Consider the following 21,956-nt stretch of genomic DNA (forward strand, 5'->3'; position numbering starts at 1 on the left):
TATACCCCCCCACCCCCTCCACCCCCAAGCCTCGGATTCACCTTTGGATAGTTCAATGAGTCAACACTACTTGGATAAAACAGCATTTTTTTTTGCCCACATTTTGCAAGACGGGGCATTGATGTAGGGTTGCCACAAAAAATCGGCAGCCATTTTTTTCTTCTGTCTGACCTTAACCCCACCACCCGCTGCTCTGTCTACAGAGAGAGAGAGAGAGAGAGAGAGAGAGAGAGATGCCCTTCTAAATATAAGTTCTGATATGGATAGTCACCGTTATAATCGGGTGAAATACCATGAAAGTTTCAGTTTATTTGAAAGATCTGTTGATAATATTCACTGTCGAATTAGATCCCAGATGAACTTTTAGACTCGTCCGTGTTATTCTTTCTCAAGGAAAGAAAATACGTTGCTCCGAATAAAATGACGATAGCACCGTTTTGTATGGGAGGTAACTAAAACGGATTTTTAAAAAATAATGGCTGAGGACAAGAATTTGTTCTCCAAAACACTATTTCATTTAGCACGATCCCTCGGAGCTCTAAAACCTACACCATGGGAAAAGGTATAAATATGTATTTACATTGCAATTATGCATACAAGCTTATATTACAGTGTTTAATAGATGCAGTACGGCCCCGCCTATTTTCGTCACTTGTAATCATATGTCCTATAATGTAAGACATAGCACGTTTTTTTTGTTTTGATGCTATACAACATAAATATTAGCGTCGAGGTCTTACATGTAGGACTGCGTCACTTAGTGTTTATACCTCGTTCCTCGTATTGCATTGTCAGATTGAAAGACAGCCTTTAAACCCGCTCATCTTTTAAAAACTGGTTTAAATATTACTTACATACGAGCTGTGTCGTCTTAAAAATAAAAGATAAATATTTGTGTGTATCTGATGTTTTAAGGAGGGTCATATGCGCTGCTATGTAATGTGCAAGTTGGGTTAAAAATGAGGTTAAAAACATCCCTTGTTTGGAGCTAAGTGATCCCCCACACCAACCCCTGCTCAGAAAACATCGATGGAATTGGCGTTGACTAGGTTAGATGGTAGGGAGTTCCGCAGGTAGATTCCTGACGGGAAGAAGGAGTCCTTGTATCTGTTAATGTTAACATAGCACCATGAATGAAATGGACATGACTCTGACCAAGCTGCATATGTGACAAAAACTGAAGAGGTCTTAAGTGTCCACTGTGTAGTTATATTTTGCCTGACAATATATTTATGATGCTCAAGATTTGATTGACTAACAGCAATGTCGAATAATTTTTATTGAAGAAAAATTATCAATGAAAAATGATGTGTTTTGATGTGATTGCAACTCAGATTGCTTGAGTTAAACAATTCAGCCAGTTTACATATATACCATATACATATTTCATGTTCTTGCATGTAAGGGTTTTTATACATTTTTCTACAGCTTTGCTATGAAGCACAATATTTAGTGACGCTACATATTAGCCAATTTAAATCATCCACATGTTCTTCCATACATCCACAGAAAGTATTTTGTAGGTTCTTGCTTTGTGGAAAGAATAATTCAATTCCTTGACAAATGAGGCTAGAGATTGTTTAGATGAATTTAAATTTGATTTGTGATAACCTGTATTTTTCACAATTTAAAAGTGAATCTTAAAAGAAATACTTGGTTACTGGTGAGTAATTCCATCTTCAATAGTTTAGAAGTGTGGTTTTGTCAGTATGCAATTTGGCAGTTGGTTGATTGGTTTCTAACAGCAATTTGACCAGTACTATTAACTCAAATGGTTATAAGTTCAATGAATGAATTGTGCATCATATCTCAGTTTATCAGCCACTGCTTGTCACCAGTATGGAGTCCATATCAACAAAATCTCAAACAAGTTTGATAATGATCAACACCTGTGCATATTAATGAGGTGATCTTGTAGCTGATTGGTTAACTCCTTACCACTATGGAGGCCATATATCATTAAGTTCTCTTATGATTTTGATAATGAGTGGGATCCACATGATGATCTTACAGCTGATTCTGATGATAATAGCAACCCCGATCTAACATGGACAAGATGACAGTTTATTGTTGTTGTTGGGTTTAACGCCATTTTTCAGCACATGATAGGCTATACATGGTGGCCAGTATTAATGGCAGAGGAAGAATCCGGGAAAATCCTGGAAAGAACCACCGATCCACGAGAAGCTACTGGCAAGCTTTCTCACATACCCACATTGGCTGAATCCGAGACTTGAACCCACAAAGACAGAGGTGAGATGGCAGTGATCCATAACAGAGAGTGCTTTAGACATGAATAAATGAAGAAAAATAAGATTCATACATCCGCAATGTCCAGAGAGCATGAGTGGCCAGATAAAAAGGTTGAGAAAGTGATTAAAGTGTAAAAATTTGCACCTGCCCGACTTGTTATAAAATAGCGACAATATCTCTTGCCCTGGAATAAAACTTTGGCAAATTTTGCTTGTCTGACATCAAAAACAATCTTGAAGACATATGTTGGATCTCTTGGATTTATATGAATCTTAATGGTTGTGATCATGACAATGAGTCTGTACGTATTAATTATGCCTTTGTCCTTAGAAGTAATTTTTTTTATTGGGAAATTCCAGGTGATGAAACTTTTGAGCCTGCTTCCTGCAGAAAATGCCCAGGGTACACTTACTTTGGATCAGAGGGGTCAGGATGCTGTTGTTGCAGTTGGGATGTACTTCCTGAAGTCTGATCTACAGGTAACATTCATTATATGGCTTACAGTAATGGATTTACAGTTTTAGAATTGACCAAAAAATGGATCAAGGCAACAATTGGTTAAAATCAGTTTCTCATACTTGGTTCCCATTTTTCACTTTCTAGCTATGACATTAAGAATGGGAGCAGAGTTGGAAGCTCTGATATCAATCAGATTTTTATAAGGTATAGTGTTCACATACAGTAAGACTTATTCTGCTTTGGATGTTAAGGTAAGAATGAATAATTCTTAGGTAAACAAGGTTTCTGAGGTTAGAATCAGGACTGTATCTTCAACTCAATTTCAAATGAACATGTTTACCATTAATAATGATATTAATATTTAATCCACAATCACAGAGAAAATTTAGTTATGTATTCTGTTTACAAAATAAATGTGACAGGTCAGGTAGACCATGAACTTAATTTTGGACAAGGTCAGGTACAAAATACAGATGTACATAACATAGTATTACCAAGAAAAGCCAACAGACAATGCAAATTAAATATGCATACAATGTCATGATATCATTAATATTAGTGAAATCAGAAGCCACTAGTGAAAAAGATGAAGCCAAGGTATTGATCTCTTGTCTTGTACTCTGCATTGACTTATATATGGATGAAAGAGGGGAAACTTACAGATTTAGTGAATTTTACTCTTACTCTTTATTGATGTATAGCCAGCAAATACGGTACTGGAATCGTTTTCATCAGAATAATGAACAGATTGATTTTCTTCAAAAGAGGGTGCTTCTTTAGTACATGGAAGAAAAATCATAAAGTTTCATAATGTGGATAGATTATGAATGGTAATTTATTCTGTTGTAGACCATGCAGAACACACACACATATGGAAATGAAAACTAAATTTAATTTTGTTGAGATATGACACTCCAAAATGTACATTCATATCTGTTGAGAGTTTGGGGGTCTGATACCAGCACACATATTTCTGTGTTGTTCGCACAACCTTATATTCTAGCATTTAATGGATAGTATTCCCATTTTAGTCTAATCTTATTACATGTACCTTGTCCATGTGACCCGATCCCATTCCAGGTGAGGAAATAGGATACCCATTGCTGAATCCCATGTGTCTCAGAGCAGGATTGAACTATTGTCTTCAGAAATGCATAAGGCTTATGATGCCTCTACCAAGGCAGGAGGTAGGTATCAACCCCTGAGTCCTTTGGGTCTTGGAGCAGAATTGGATTGGTCTTTTTGGAGATGCATCAGTCCCTTGAGTTTTCTTCAAAGGGAATAATTAAGTGGGATGAGTCACCCCCTCATCCCCCCAACCTGACCCATAAGGGAAGAGAAGCACCCTCTATATTCTTACAGGGCTGAAACTGAGTCCCACCACCATCCCACCAAGCTGTGAGTGAGTTCTGCCACCACAACCCATCCATGAGGCAGGAGCAACCCATCAGAGTTGATTTCCTGGTCACTGGTAACTGAGTACTAGTCACCAACCATCAGTATTGGGATAGGGATCAAATTGAAACTCCACCTCAAGACACACTACCGTTAAATCCCACTAGAAACTGGGAGCTGGGGTTTAGGCACCAGACTGAGGAAGGGCTTTAAATCAGCATGTCCCCCTTTCATTTTATTCCACTCAGTCCCTTCAGGATGTGGGATCATCCAGTGCAGGGAAGTGATTGGTCCTTCCCTTTTATGTAGCGATAGACTTCAGGCCTATGGCCTTAAACTAAAGGTCAGTGTCACAGTCTACAGACCTGTCACCTTCATTCAAAATAATGATTAGAAGGAGGGAAGGGGCTGGCCTTCATCTTCCAAATGACCCAGGGACGTTGAAAGGCACTCTAGCCCTCCTATCATCAGTGTGGTGGAATAATATATCTAACTTGGTGGAGTTTTCTTCAGTGGAATATGTATGCTTATAGTATCTATAAATCAACATTGTCAAACATTTGTATAATATCCCATGGAATATACTTTATTTCCTCTTAGAACTCCTTTCATTAAAATGTTTCAAAGATCTATATAAAATTGTATGGTGAGATGATTCAGGAATGAAAGCAGTAGTATTGTGTGTTAGAAGTGTGAGATAATGGTCACTCAGTCCCACAGACAGGACATCAATAAAATGTACATTACATGAGGAATTGGAATAAATATGGTGAATGAGAGTTTGACTTTTTTAAAGGACAACCCTAGTTGATTCATTTGCCTGCTGTGCCACTCCAGAAGAAGTCATGTAATTAAGTCAGTAATTAGTGATTTGTGGATTTAGTAAGTCCCTGTAATATGAATGTTACCAAAGAGGAATAATTCCTTTCTTCATTTAGAACTACTTCAATTTGATCTTTGAATTCCATTTTACAGTTGAATTTGATTCCTATAGAGGTAACCAACAAGAAAAGATTTGCTATTCTTATTTAAAACTTCTAACCACACATTTATGAAATTTTTAACTTCCAAATCTTTCCTGCACTTGCATATAATAGTCATGTACACAGACCACCAAACCATCAGATCTATAAGTTGTATCTATTCTATTTAAAGTCTTCAGTTAAAAAATACCTGTGTTACACGTCTATGCTCTTAAAATAAGTAACAGAAAAGAGTGAAAAACAACAAGCTTTGTAAATTTAATAAAGAATTTGTTTCCCTAAAATACAAAGTAAAAATTTTTTTAAAAACTTACGGTATTGCTAATTTAATCCCAAAATAATCCAAGAATTACAGACACAAGTTTTAATAATTTAAAGTCCTGAATAATACTCAGTACAAGCCCAGAATAAATCCAAAAACTGATGGAGATGATGTATCTGTTATAGCTCCTGGTGTGCTGATTTGCCAACAGCCTTTTGTTGAATCACATAAATATAATTCCAGGTTTGAATACACTTTAAATTCCAGTGAATATCTCGATCCAAGAATTTTATCAGAGCACTTTTGTATTTCCAGAGAAAATAATCACTTGATTACTTGATTTCCATAATTTGGAGAGAACGATTCCAGCTTGAAATAGAATAAAATACTGGAAATTCCAAAACCAATACCCAAATAAACATATTTACTTCTTGGATTTATAATAATAATACTGATTTTAAACCTGTACACATAGAGAATAATTTAGCTATGTATTAGTTGTTTACAATGAATAAAATAAAATGTCAATTTGGGTCAAGCAGAAATAAACTCAGTTTTGGAGATGGTCACGTCCAACATACAATGTTACATTACAATAATATCTATGAAAAAATAACTAACAAGCAAAGCAAATTAAATATACATAAGACCTGTTTGATCAGTCCCAAGTTTTCTTTCACTCAGGCAAAAGCATTTAGATATTATTTTCTTTACATAGTAACATAAGTTTAATTGGATCAAATTTGAGTGCTGTTCTGATTGTTCTACTGTAGATGACCATTATGCATACCTTTACCTCTTAATTCTAGTTGCAGCACACAACAAGTATTTTTGGGTCAGCAAGGGAGACAACTATGAATTGGGTACACATGAGTCAAGTAAATCATCATCCTTTAGCAGAGTACTGTGTGTGATTTTTATTTTTAACATAGCTTTAACAATTTTTCAGTCATATCGCTATGATGTCTGCAGTTTGGCAGTTTATAGTGATGTCTATCACTGGGGCATCATGCCACAGACATATAGCATGATGTCCCATCCAGTCATATTATTCTTACACCAGGCCGACCAGTCCTAATACTAACCTCTTAATGCTGAGCAGCAAACGAGGCAGCTATTAGTACCATTTTTGTAAGTCTTTGGTATGACTCTGCTGGGGATCGAACCCACGACCTCCCGCTTCCGAGGTGGATGCTCTAACCACTAGGCCACCAGAGTGGTTAGCAGAGTACTATTTTTAATTGTGTTTTTAGTATAGTCATTACTATTTACATTAACAATTGTAGATCTGTCATCTACACAGCTCTTGCAGTTAGAATCAAACTCTATCTTATTTGGATGAGGGTTTCTGACAGCCATTAGACATACACAGTTAGTCATTATCACATTGCAGTTTTTACATATATTGAGCAGGACTGAATATTTGTTGAATATGCTAATGGATATGGCTTTTTCACCATAAACCTAATTATGTCCATGGGACATGGATTGTTTGTGGCTCAGGAAATCCAAATGAGTGACATTTAAGTTGTTCCTTTTGTTAGCAGTTGAAGGTAGATGGATTTGTTTTATCACACTTGAAGCACAACTTGTAATACTTTCCCACTTCCTTATTTCTCAACTAGAATTCTTACATTGTGGTTGATACTGCTCTGATCCATCTTGTAAAAGAACATAATTGGAAATTGTCAACCAGCTTCACTTTTGGTCAGCTTTAGTTGATAACATCTAGAAATCGGGTTTTGTTCTACTACACAAAGTGAGAGGCAGATTATGTCTCTTTCAAGGATGTGGAATATTGGGTTGTCCTCTTTCTTGTAAAAATGATTGACAATGTTTACATAAGTCATGCCATTGGATTTGATTGTTACCTGTTTTTTTCTTTTTCACACATAATAATCTAACCTAATTTGTATTTCATTTTGTAGCACAAGGATCAGCTTCTGCCTTCTCTTCTGGGAGTGTTGAAAGCTCTGCCAAAAGCAACATGGGTGGACAACCCCAAGGGAATGATTAAGCATAGTAAGTAGAAGGGAAATATTAGTCATACATTTGGAATAATAGCTTGTCCCTATTTTTATTTTATCATATTTAACCTGGCATACCAAAGTATAGGTTGGTTCATTTGATTTTTAGAGGAAAAGAAAAGAAAAGTATTCTGTAATTGACCAGAATTAGTGCATAGAACAAAAGTACTTGTATGTGCTGTGTTTGGAATGGTTACACAAAGTCCTTTACAAAATCTTGGCATAGCCAGGTTTTCATTTAACATATTTTCCAGTTCAGTCATATAACACAAGCTATTGTCCATATAAGTCGATGGCTAGGATTGTAAGAAAATGTCTTAGTATTGTTGACAATTTGGATATTTGATTCTTTCCCATTGATCATTTCTTAAATGAAAATGTTTAATCAACACAATTCTTGTTGTCGTCTTTAAACTTTGATTAATTTGGTTGTTTGATGTTGTAATGTGTATTTCAGGGCTACCTGCACCAGAGTGTTTCAGTTTCTCTCTCAACACAATACTCAGTGATGTGGCACACAGAGACGAGGCCAGTAGAGGAACGGTATGTCTGTCTGTCTGTCATATATATCTATTGTTGGATCACTCCAAAGAATAATCAGGAAATAAATGTAAAATAATTACAACAAAAATATTTCATTAAATGTGTAAACCTTGTTTCTATACCCATGCCTCTTTACTAATCTTCATATCCATCTGTCAGTCCTTCTTTCCCCTGTAACTCATTAGTACAGCTAGTACCATGATTTTTAATGGATTGACATAAAACATGGTAAATATTAAGCAGTATATGACACAGTCTGTTAGTACAGCTAGTCCCAGTTTTCAATGGATTGACATGAACCATGGTAAATATTTAGTAGTATATGACACAGTCTTGTTAGTACTACTAGTCCCAGCATTTGTAATGGATTGACATGAAACATGGTAAATATTAAGCAGTATATGACACAGTCATGTTAGCGTTGTTGTTGTTGTGGGATTTAACGCCATTTTTCAGCACACTATAGGATATGCATGGCAGCCAGTATTAATGGTGGAGGAAGAACCCGGGAAAACCCCAGGAAGAACCACCGACCCACGAGAAGCTACTGGCAAGCTTTCTCACATACCCACATTAGCCAAATCCTAGACTCGAACCCACGCAGACAGAGGTGAGATGGCAGTGATCCATAACGGAGAGTGCTTTAGACCACTCGGCCACTCAGGGCCGCTAGTCATGTTAGCACTAGCCCCAGTGTTTGTAATGGATTGACATGAAACATGGTAAATATTAAGTGGTGTATGACACAGTCTTGTTAGTACTACTAGTCCCAGAGTTTGTAATGGATTGACATGAAACATGGTAAATATTAAACGGAATATGACACAGTCTAGTTAGTACTACTAGTCCCAGAGTTTGTAATGGACTGACATGAAACATGGTAAATATTAAACAGAATATGACACAGTCTAGTTAGTACTACTAGTCCCAGAGTTTGTAATGGATTGACATGAAATATGGTAAATATTAAGCGGTATATGACACAGTCTAGATAGTACTACTAGTCCCAGAGTTTGTAATGGATTGACATGAAACATGGTAAATATCAAGCGGTATATGATGCAGTCTTGTTAGTACTACTAGTCCCACAGATTTAAGTCTACTGGTCATCATCCAGAAATAAAAGTTCAGTTTGTAACATCATCCTCATGGAGGGAGACGCCATGATTATGGACCAAACAAATGTGTATGAAATCTTCAATGAATACTACACAAACATGCGAAAATCATAGATAACACTACTACTGACCCTAGCATACAAGCTATTTATGACAATCAATCACCTGAAAAATACCCAACTCTCAAACTGAAACCTGTACTGACAGAACAGGTCAACAAATTATGAAAAGCCTTGATACAAAGAAATCTACATGTGTTGACAACATGCTTTATAAATTGCTTAAATTAAGTGCATCTGTTTTATGCTTAGAATTTAGCAAACTTTTTAATACTTTTTATATTGACAAAGGGACATTTTCAGATTGTCTTAAACGAGCATAGGTAAACACAATTTACAAACAATCTGATCCAGGACCTATGGATAAGGGCAACTACAGACCAGTAGCATTTTACCTTGCACCTCCAAAATATTTGAAAGGATTCTATGTAATAACTGTTATTCAATAACATTTGAAAGGCTTCTATGTAATAACTGTAATTCAGTAATATTTGAAAGGTTTCTATGTAATAACTTTAATTCAGTAACATTTTTCATGGTTTTCTGTCCACCTTTAGAAAAGGGTATGGATGTCAAACAACTCTACCGAAACTGTTGGAGGACTGGTGGGGCACACTGGATAATGGCTCCATTGTGGTTGCAATACTGATGGACCTATCCAAGGCCTTCAACAGATTTCTGCACAACCTCATCGTCGACAAAATAAAAGCCTACAACATTGATCAAAGCTCGATCAAACTAATTGAACACCATTTTTATAACTGAGAACAATGCATTAAAGTGGGATCCTCATATAGTAATTGGGATATAAGCTCCAAAGGCATACCACAAGGACCTCTGATATTTTAATATCTTTATATAATACATATTCAACTTCACAAAATGAACAAAACTTTAATTATGTTGATGACAGTACTATATCTTAAATCCATAAAGATCAAAATAATTTAATATCCATTCTACAAAATGACGGCAAGATAGTGACTGACTCAGAAATTCCAGATATTCACGGGAAAAACATGCAAAAAGCAACCATTATCACTGTAGAAAACCAGGAAATACCATACGATGGCTCTTTGGAACTCCTTGGAGTAGATGTGGATTCTCAACTAAATTTTAGCAACCACATATCCAAGATCTGTCAGAGAGTGGCAAGATAATTAAATGTCTTCCAACGACTCAATCACTATTTGATCACTAATACTAAGCTACTAATCTAAGCTTTATTAGGTCAGATTTCAACTACTGCCCTTCTTCTGGCATTTCTGTTTAGTGATTTTACTAACTCATGTGATTCTATGCTAAGTAAACCAAACCTTCCTACTCTTGACAGTAGTATATTAAGATATATGCCACCTGAAGTATACATTTTACATTACAAAAAAGTAATCTGATCACTTTCAAAAACTGCAAATACAGTCTTAAGAAACCAAAATCTGGCAACAGTACAACTACTAGGTATGGTAAGCTGTCTTTCCGATTTGATGCTGCCTGCATCTGGAATAGCCTGCCCAATGAACTAAGAACAATCTATAATTTCAAAGAATTCAAAAGGCTGATTCATACATGGTCCAGGACAGCATTATGTCTATCTGTTCAGCAGTCAGCATCATTTCAGCTATCGGGTTGACTTCTTCACTGACATAGTCTGATTTATATCCTTTTACCATAATAACTATCACCTTCTATTTAAATCTTTAGCACTCTCGTTTTTCCTGATGTCACTTTTCTTACCCAATGAACACTTTTAGCTACATGTGATATACTAATGTGTTGTCATTTAATCAGCTGTAATCACTGACATTGTGTATGCCTTTTTGAAAAAATGTCATGTTCCATATTTAAATTATTAAGTGCACTCCTCTCTGTGATGTGTTCATAAATAAAAAGAAAATGTGCATCTGCATGTTGTTTACTGCTGTACTGTGTTGTAGTTTAATTATTTTGATGTTGTATGGTCTTTAATTTACTGTTGTATTGTCTTTTAGTCTGATGTTACCATTGGCACTGTAATGTCTACATGTCTACTATTACACTGGAAATCTGTATTATCTCTGTACATTTCTGTTGAATTATGAAATGCTATTGTTATGTCTGTGGAATAGCTTATAAAGAGATAGTGTTTTATGTATTTTACTCAGACAACTGACGTAAAATAAAATTTCTTGTATCTTGTATCAGCATAAGTAGTATATAAATTGATGTTGCTAGACCATGTAGTGTTGTAATATACAAATTGAGAGTGCTGAACCATTGATATTTCAATAGGAGTCTTTACATGGGCAAGGGACTGTGGGATATGTCATCTTAGGTTGTTTGTGTTATATTTCTCAGGAAATAATCCACTCTTTGATAACTCTTTGCAGATAATTGCAACCCAGATGGAAGTTATGCAAGTCCTGGCAGATATATGTGAAGGAAGTTTTCAGGTTTCCAATGGTAAAAGGAGTTATATGTTTTTACTGACAAATACATATCCTATCTGTAGAGCGTAGAATATGCTGAGGTATGTTTGGGGTTAACTAGACTCAGGGTTTTGAAATAGCTAAATCTGTAAATAAACCATCCTTGGGCAATGCTGTATGTGACAACGAAATCAGAGTATATTTTCATTCATATATAATTCTTTGACATTAAGTACACACAATTCCATGACACTAGCAGAGAAGATAAATTGTAGTGTTGTGCAACTTCTTGTCATAGATATATGGAATATTTCATTGCTCAAAAGTTTCAGGATGGGTCAGGGTTTGCAGCTGTTACTTGAAAAGGACAAATTACTGCATGCAAGCAGATCATTGCATCAGTCATAATTTGGTGAAAAGTGTACTTGTTTTCATGTCATTTTTAATAAACTGTCCCATACTCATTGTGGAATTTTGGCACCAAAATATTAATATAAAATATAAAATAAAATAATAATTAATAAATTATTGTTACAGATGTAGCTAAAGCATTGCAAACATAGTTTAGTATTTTCCTTAAAGCCTTCCAGTGGATACATTGAGGCCTGCAAGTGTACTCCATTATGTCTCTTATTCCTCACAAATTCTTGGATGATGGGCCATTTATTGATAGTGGTGTGTATACATGTGTTTATGGACAACTAGGTGCAAAGTGAACAAAGTCATAATTGCCAGTCTCCAGCTGCACTTTTTAGTGTGTTGTTTCATCTTACATGGTACCAGACTAGTGCAAATCACTTTTATGCATGAATTCAGAGTTTTCTTATTAACATCATCACTGGGGCCCCGAGTGGCCGAGTGGTCTAAAGCGCTCTTCGTTACGGATCACTGCCATCTCACCTCTGTCTGCGGCTGTTCGAGTCTAAGATTCAACCAATGTGGGCATGTGAGAAAGCTTGCCAGTAGCTTCTCATGGGTCGGTTGTTCTTTCCGGGGTTTTCCGGGTTCTTCCTCCACCATTAATACTGGCCGCCATGTATAGCCTATCGTACTGAAAAATGGCGTTAAACCCCACAACAACAACAACAACAACAACATCATCACTTGTCAGCATTCCATTCACAAAATCTACACGTTTTAATAAACTTGTATATATTCCAACTTTAAGTTATTTTAAAACAACATAAATTTGTTTATTATGTGTAGACATTTTTTACTATTGCCATAATATCCACATCTTTCCAAATTACATAATACCAATGTCACTCATGCAAGAGACAAACTACCAAGTTATAACCTGTATCAGTGTTTTTCATCCGTTTGATTCTGGAAGTATATTGCCAGTATTTGAAGTATGGCAAATGTTTTGCCTGTGTTTCAGTGAATATTTTAATAATCACACTACCAAATCTCACCATATTTATTAACTTCTGCAACTTATTATTAATGTTGTCATCATTGAAATGCTTGCCCACAAGTAAAATTGGTTTATTCGTCAAGTTCACCATATTTGCAATTACATGTTCCAAGCACAAGATGCAATGAAGAAATCATTTTCTTGAATAGAAAAGCTTTCTTATCAGTTACCAATAAAATTTAGTATTGAAATACTATGTAAAATAAACAGCTGCTATTAAATACTGGAGTAATTGTCAAGATGAAATAGGTGTTTTTCAACAGAGCAATGATGTTAGTAGGATTTGTTTCCCTCAAGAACAGTTTATTCTCATTTATTATAGGTGATTTTGACCTTCAAAGAGCAAAAGGAGAAATTATAACTTTAAATGTTGATAAAATAGAGTTATAATAGCCTTCACAAAATGTAGCTTGAAGTAAATATTTCCATATAAATATTAAAAAAGTGAAGTCAATCAATAACTGTACAGTATTTTCATTTTCGATAAATATCTGAAAATGATATTTCGTCTTTCATGATTTTCAGAAATCTTCATTCATATGATATTTTCTTTGAAATTTGTTAATGAAAATGCAAACCCTGGCAGCAGATTTGTTTTCTTTAATTGAGTTGCCTTACACTGATGTTTCCAAACATTAGTGTCAAATGATAAGATAGGAAAGGGGTCAGCATGCTTCTCCCATCTCTTTTGATAGTAATCGTGGTCTGAAAATTTGGTTCATTTTGCAATTTTAAAAAATTACATCCTAGAGGTAGACCACTTAAATTAGTACAATCGTTAGCATGCTTGAGTCCAAGAATCTAAGTTTGTGTATTAGTTTATTTTATTTTATTTTTAAAATGACAAGGAGTGATATTAATTACTGTATAGAACTTGTAAACATAACAGTTTAACTGATTCTCAGGCATTTCTTGTGGGCATACCAGTATAACTGAATCTCAGGTATGTCTTGTAAGCATGCCAGTATAATTGAATCCCAGGCATGTCTTGTAAGCATGCCAGTGTAACTGAATCCCAGGCATGTCATGTAAGCATGCCAGTGTAACTGAATTTCAGGTATGTCTTGTGAGCATGCCATTCTAACTTAATCCCAGGCATGTCTTTTAAGCATACCAGTATAACTGAATACCAGGTATGTCTTGTAAGCATGCCAGTGTAACTGAATCTCAGGTATGTCTTGTAAGCATACCAGTATAACTGAATCCCAGGCATGTCTTGTAAGCATGCCAGTGTAACTGAATCCCAGGCATGTCTTGTAAGCATGCCAGTGTAACTGAATCTCAGGTATGTCTTGTAAGCATGCCAGTGTAACTGAATCTCAGGTATGTCTTGTGAGCATGCCATTCTAACTTAATCCCAGGCATGTCTTTTAAGCATACCAGCATAACTGAATACCAGGTATGTCTTGTAAGCATGCCAGTATAACTGAATCTCAGGTATTTCATGTAAGCATGCCAGTATAACTGAATCCCAGGCATGTCTTGTAAGCATGCCAGTATAACTTAATCCCAGGTATGTCATGTAAGCATACCAGGATAACTTAATCACAGGCATGTCTTGTAAGTATGCCAGTGTAACTGAATCCCAGGCATGTCTTGTATGCTTGCCAGTATAACTGAATCCCAGGCATGTCTTGTAAGTATGCCAGTGTAACTGAATCCCAGGTATGTCATGTGAGCATACCAGTATAACTGAATCCCAGGCATGTCTTGTACGCATGCCAGTATAACTGAATCCCAGGCATGTCTTGTAAGCATGCCAGTATAACTGAATCCCAGGCATGTCTTGTAAGCATGCCAGTATAACTGAATCCCAGGCATGCCTTGTAAGCATACCAGTATAACTTAATCCTAGGCATGTGTTGTAAGAATGTCATTATAGCTTAATCCCAGGCATGTCTTGTAAGCATGCCAGTATAATGTAATCCCAGGCATGTCTTGTAAGCATGTCATTCTAACTTAATCCCAGGCATGTCTTGTAAGCATGCCATTCTAACTTAATCCCAAGCATGTCTTGTAAGCATAACAGTATAACTTAATCCCAGGCATGTCTTGCAAGCATGCCAGTATAACTGAATCTCAGGCATGTCATGTAAGCATGCCAGTATAACTGAATCCCAGGTATGTCATGTAAGCATGCCAGTATAACTGAATCTCAGGTATGTCTTGTAAGCATGCCAGTATAACTGAATCCCAGGCATGTCATGTAAGCATGCCAGTATAACTGAATCTCAGGTATGTCATGTAAGCATGCCAGTATAACTGAATCCCAGGCATGTCTTGTAAGCATGCCAGTGGAACTGAATCTCAGGTATGTCATGTAAGCATGCCAGTATAACTGAATCCCAGGCATGTCATGTAAGCATGCCAGTATAACTGAATCTCAGGTATGTCATGTAAGCATGCCAGTATAACTGAATCTCAGGCATGTCATGTAAGCATGCCAGTATAACTGAATCCCAGGTATGTCATGTGAGCATGCCAGTATAACTGAATCTCAGGTATGTCTTGTAAGCATGCCAGTATAACTGAATCCCAGGTATCTCATGTATGCATGCCAGTATAACTGAATCTCAGGTATGTCTTGTAAGCATGCCAGTGTAACTGAATCCCAGGCATGTCTTGTAAGCATGCCAGTATAACTGAATCCCAGGCATGTCATGTAAGCATGCCAGTATAACTGAATCTCAGGTATGTCTTGTAAGCATGCCAGTATAACTGAATCTCAGGTATGTCATGTAAGCATACCAGTATAACTGAATCCCAGGTATGTCATGTGAGCATGCCAGTATAACTGAATCTCAGGTATGTCTTGTAAGCATGCCAGTATAACTGAATCCCAGGTATCTCATGTATGCATGCCAGTATAACTGAATCTCAGGTATGTCTTGTAAGCATGCCAGTGTAACTGAATCCCAGGCATGTCTTGTAAGCATGCCAGTGTAACTGAATCCCAGGCATGTCATGTAAGCATGCCAGTGTAACTGAATCTCAGGTATGTCTTGTAAGCATGCCAGTATAACTGAATCTCAGGTATGTCATGTAAGCATGCCAGTATAACTGAATCTCAGGTATGTTATGTAAGCATGCCAGTGTAATTGAATCCCAGGCATGTCATGTAAGCATGCCAGCATAACTGAATCTCAGGTATGTCTTGTAAGCATGCCATTATAACTGAATCCCAGGCATGTCATGTAAGCATGCCAGTATAACTGAATCCCAGGTATGTCGTGTAAGCATGCCAGTATAACTGAATCTCAGGTATGTCATGTAAGCATGCCAGTATAACTGAATCCCAGGCATGTCTTGTAAGCATGCCAGTATAACTGAATCCCAGGCATGTCTTGTCCACATGCCAGTGTAACTGAATCCCAGGCATGTCATGTAAGCATGCCAGTATAACTGAATCTCAGGTATGTCTTGTAAGCATGCCAGTGTAACTGAATCTCAGGTATGTCTTGTAAGCATGCCAGTATAACTGAATCTCAGGTATGTCATGTAAGCATGCCAGTATAACTGAATCTCAGGTATGTCTTGTAAGCATGCCAGTATAACTGAATCCCAGGCATGTCTTGTAAGTATGAATCTCTAGCTACTCTTGTAAACATACCAGTGCAATTAAATCTCTGGCATTTCTTGGAAACATATATGTATGACTGACTCTCACATTTTTACAATATAAGAAAGTTTATGTACAGATATTCAGATTGTTTCCTTAAATGAAAAGTAAAAGAATCAGTTAACATTTATAACATTTAAAATGTACTCATAGAAAACTTTGTGACAATATCTTGCCATAACTTGTAAATGTTTGAAAAAGATTGAACAGTGGCCATTTTGCAATTACTTCCCATAATCGGATGCCTCTAATACAGAATTTAGCTACTGTTTAACAAGACATGTTTGCATGCTGGAATGGGGTGGGAATGTTTGGATCAGTCACAGTTCAAGGTCACTATTACTGAAAAATGGTTTCTGCGCAGAAATTTTCATTCTTGACCATGTATGTCCACCAAAGTTTGTGGATGGCTTACATGAGATGGGTATATCATGTGCTGTTTCAGTTCTGTTTGTATTTTAGACTCTTTATATATAAATTTAGAATTAATGCTAAACTGCTTTGTGCAAGTTGAGTCACTGATATTGTCAGTACAACATCAAATATATATTATAACAGCCGTTAGCTTGTACCATCCATGGTGAAGAATATGCTGACAAAAAGAAAGACTTGAAATTTTCTGATCCCAAATTATTTGTTGTTGAAAATGTCTTCAAAAAATATGATCATCTTCATTGTTTTTATGGGATTAATGCCAACATGGCATGTGGCTGTGGCTGAGATTGACTAAAATGGTCTGATTCATAATTCAGTGCATGAATTATTGGCTTGCCTTAGATAGTTAGATGTTGGTTTTGGTTTTCATGTCTTGCAGGACAAATCCAAATAATGCATTCATTCATAGCTAATTTTATTGTGCAGTCATTTATATTATAGTATTTTCACCAGAAGAAAGCAGTTATTATTTTTTTAAGAGCCAATCAAAGCCTAATGTTTTTGTCCTTATGCAAGTGGTCTTTCAAAAACCATATCAGAGGTCAACGTCTTTATTCTATATGAACACATAATCAACCTAAGATCCGATGATTATCTGCTAATTACACTTACGATATCAAATTCGGAAAGATGTGGCTCCAAGGGAAGTTGAGCCTCAGTTGAACACTGGCAGGAATCAAAATGTCAATTTCAACAGCATGTTTGAATAAAATAATGTTGCATCAGATTGAAAATAAGTACATTTGTCAGGGGGCCTGAGAAGTGCCTTTACATTACAAACATTGCATAAATGGAAGCTGTGAGATCAAACCTTTTTTTCTATCATCATACAATCAAACTAAATTATCTGTGAATGTCTTGCCATTCTATTCCAGAAACTCTATGCAGAGCCACTGTTCCCATTCTCTTGGGGATGGCTCGAGCAATTGGTAGATCCAGTGATGACCAAAAGCCCTTTATCTCAGTTTTGTATTCACTGGATAAAGAGATGTCATTGCCAGTTTCGGATGAGGCTGAACCTTTCAAGAAGTCCTTCACAACATTTCGTTCCATTCTACCCAGGACTTTATCTTCACATGTCATAACCCCTGACAGCCCCTCGACCCCTTCAGCGCACTATGCAGTCGAGTTTTCAGAATACTATCGACGTGAGAGGTCCCCTTCACCAAAAGCTGCCACAGCTCGGATATCTTTAGCTCCATCAGATGCCAAGATTGATCCAAAAGTTCACTACTTTAACAAGGTTGGCTCCAGTTTTACACACACCAAGCCATGGGGATTTGAAATAATACCAGAGCAAGACCATTTGAAGTTTGATGTATCCCATCTACAGGCTTTACTTGCATTGGTAAGTTCTGGCAAATATGATTGTAATTTGTCTTTCTGCATTTTAAGTAAAGCATTTGTTAAAATGTATGCTGGTTTAAATATTTTGGATTGTCATTTGTCAAAGCGAGTTCTGCCATTACAAGCCATGGGTATATCAACCAAAATGCACTGGAAAACTTTGGAAATATCACTTGGGAATTAAATCTAACTTATGGAAAGGAATATACAGTTTAAATCAAAATTCTGTTCTATCAAACAGTGTTTATACAGCAAACACAAATATCAATACAAATACACAATATACTTGCTAGTAAACACCCATGGTAAACAACATTGATGATACTTCAATTTGTGATGTGTAATTTTTAATTTACTGGTAATATTTTTAAAATTATTAAAATCCAAATAATTGTAGATACATGTAGTGTGCATCTAATACCGTCATGAAATGGATAAACAGTGCATGCCATATATTCATTTGTGAATGGGAAAAGTGGCATGGAAACTTAAAAACTTTAAAATATTTGAATTTTTATGTACTGCAAACATCAAGTTTCCAACATTACCCCTAGATTTATCTTTTTTCTAATGTCTCACTTATAAGACAACCCCTACTCTACCAGAATAGAATTTTCAGTAAAAATAGTTGACTTTTGAGTAAGATATAAACATAAAACATGTTCACAAGTGCAAACTTTGCAGTTATTCATTGTTGCAAACATGTCCATGTATTGATCACTGCATTTGTCCAGCAGTAAGTTCTAATGTCTAAACTATGATGTTTTACAAGGTCGAGAACATGGTAGTGAAAGTTGTTAGGGCCAGGATGCAACCATGGGAAGGGAGAGAGGGTCAGTGGAGATGAAACATTTGCATTTTTGTAGGTGATATTGACTTTAGCTTGTAACCTGAATACATCAGTTGAGGGAGGATTCAATGCCGTATCCTTAGGATTAGTGTATGACTGGAAACGTTTCAGGTCCAGGATGAGCTGGGCAAAGGTGCTGCAGCATAAATAGAATTGAAACAGAAGTGCAGTGCTGATATTTGCAATGCCTTTCATCTCCAATTTGATCTAAAAAAGTAATATTAAATAGGAAATGAAGGGTATTTTCATTCATTAGCTTTTCATTTACTCTGAATGCATTTATATAAAAAGGTTAAATCAAGTTATCGGAAAAATGCAGTTTTATCATTGATTAGGAAGTACTTGGTATAATATTACCCATAGTATTACCTAGATGTAGTAAACGATATAGGTCTTAATACTACATGTGGTTACAAAGAATTTAGTACCGTGTGTGTGTTGTTGTTGTTGTTGTTGTTGTTGGGTTTTAACGCCATTTTTCAGCACGATAGGCTATACATGGCGGCCAGTATTAATGGTGGAGGAAGAACCCGGAAAACCCCGGAAAGAACCACCGACCCACGAGAAGCTACTGGCAAGCTTTCTCACATGCCCACATTGGCTGAATCTTAGACTCGAACCGCCGCAGACAGAGGTGAGATGGCAGTGATCCGTAACGAAGAGCGCTTTAGACCACTCGGCCACTCGGGGCCCCCCATGTGTGTGTGTGTGTGTATATATATATATATATATATATATATATACCTGCTTATAAGTCAAGTCAAGCTGCAAACAACAAAGATAATGATCTGCCATAGCATAATACACCTGCAGACCAGGTTCTATGTTGTTTTGTCTACTGATTACTCCTAACAAACTGCACAGACACAGATCTGCTTGTTTTTTATGCAACGGCATATCTGGGTCTGTACAGTTTTGCAGTTGGATTTGTATTATAAGCAAGTATAGATGGTAAAGCAGAAAACAGACACTTGCTATATAAATGAAATTAATTTACTGGAAAATGTATATATTTTATTTTTATATTTCTTGGTGAATTACATAAGATTGTGAATTATCAGTTACAGGATCACTGTCGTTGCTGGGAATTGTCTGTTGGGAGCTTCTTGAAATGTGGGAGATGCATTTTACGCATGTCTTCAGCATCAGTGCTCTGACTTTGTTGCACAATGGCACAACACATACACTTTGAGTTTTCATCCATTGTCATATTAGGGTTTATTCATACAATACTCATACCATTTTGGTTGGCTGTGTATACATTTATTAAACAAGGTAGCAATTAAAGCTTTTTTTTCAAGGTACAAATAAACTTTTTTCATAATATGTATAATAAATAAATACAATATCAGTACAGATTACCTGCCCTTAGTCATGACTACAATGCTAGATATTTATGAATTAGTCTGCACAATTGCTGTGCAGTGTTTATTATCTTTTATGTATGTATGTATATCATAGTTCATATGAAAAATCTTTGAATTTGAGTGGTTGCATTGGAAACTCATTGAATTTTGAGGAAGTTGTTTTTGTCTTTTAAAAGTCTTTGGATTTGTTGGAAAAACTCTTTTTCATTTTTCTATAAACTTCTTGAGTTTATCTGATTGAATAATGTTACAAGTAATATACCACTTATTAAATTCAGAATCTGTGTTGTGGACTTATTTTCTGAGACAAATAAATAGTGGGATAAAATTGGGTGCATCAAAATGATACATGGCACATAAGTTACCAGATGGAGTGATGTCCCATTACTGTGATGGCATGATAATTTATTGGGTGTGTTTTTTCCTTCAACTTTTGTACCTATTTATGCTGTGATAAATAATGCAGCATGTGGAAAACTACATTTTTGGTAAGAATAAATGCTCCTTGAAATTATTTGGAAATCATTTAGAACTACTTTGAAAGTCCTGGAAAAACAACTTACTGCATCTAAATGAACCATATGTATGTATGCTGTTTAAGTTAATTTCACTCAGTATCTTTGTAGGCTAAAAGATTACTAAAGAAAGAATTACTAGAGTCATTGGACAGCAGACTGGATGATCTGTTCACCACAAGTGAGGTAAGTAACTGCATTCAAAACAGATGTATGAAGTTGAAATAATATCTTGATTTACATTTGAGCCAGATGGAAAAGAAATATATTTTTTTCTATGAACTTTTTTCAGTAGCATTTAATACTGAGGTTTAAGCATAGATAACGTAAAAAAAATTGAGAAATAATCTTATTCCTGCGGGGTAAGTAGTATTATACTCAACCAGTTAGAAAGTGGGTCTTGTACCACTATCTTCAACGTCATGGTCGTGGATCAGTATTTTCAGTTTTCCATCACACTTTCCATTTTACTATATAACCATAAAGCTGTCACAAATTAAGGGTTGAAAGTTGGTATAATTATATATCATTAGAAAGTGTTTTCAAGGTCAAGGCCACAGTTTGTATTTTATGGTTGCTTTTTTGTTTATTATTATATCTTAAACTGTTTGAGGTTTTGGTAAGAATGATGGTACACTTATGTTCATGCATCACAGTCCAGATTTATTTAAAATTTAAGGTCACTGTTCAGTACTGTCCTGATTTCTGTAATTTTAATCGAATGACCTCTTTTGATATGGCCATACAATTTGATTACTACCCACATCTGTCCAGTAACTCTATAGGTGTGTTGCAAATGCCAGTCAGATTTCATCATTATATACTTTTGGTGACCTCACCCTGGCAGGCCTGAACAAAATTGACTGAATTCATTTGTCTTATCTTCATGATTATTTTCTGTA

The 21,956-nt window shown here is 36.0% G+C and overlaps 1 protein-coding gene across 2 annotated transcripts in view; it reads left to right on the forward strand.

Moving 5' to 3' along the window:
* Window positions 1-452: 452 nt before the first annotated feature.
* The window catches only part of LOC149777183 (phosphatidylinositol 4-kinase alpha-like), a 209,270-nt gene continuing 187,766 nt past the window's right edge, over window positions 453-21,956 (forward strand). For both annotated transcript variants that reach the window (XM_089941887.1, XM_089941888.1), the window contains exons 1-7: window positions 453-562; window positions 2,613-2,732; window positions 7,281-7,374; window positions 7,837-7,922; window positions 11,466-11,538; window positions 17,851-18,323; window positions 21,166-21,240. In XM_089941887.1, the coding sequence (XP_089798013.1) occupies window positions 476-562; window positions 2,613-2,732; window positions 7,281-7,374; window positions 7,837-7,922; window positions 11,466-11,538; window positions 17,851-18,323; window positions 21,166-21,240 (1,008 nt within the window). In that variant the 5' untranslated portion in view covers window positions 453-475. The remainder of the gene's footprint in view (window positions 563-2,612; window positions 2,733-7,280; window positions 7,375-7,836; window positions 7,923-11,465; window positions 11,539-17,850; window positions 18,324-21,165; window positions 21,241-21,956) is intronic.

This window comes from Sinohyriopsis cumingii, chromosome 18, assembly GCF_028554795.1.
Source record: "Sinohyriopsis cumingii isolate HCF-2022 chromosome 18, ASM2855479v2, whole genome shotgun sequence".
In the NCBI taxonomy this organism is placed as follows: Eukaryota; Metazoa; Mollusca; class Bivalvia; order Unionida; family Unionidae; genus Sinohyriopsis; species Sinohyriopsis cumingii.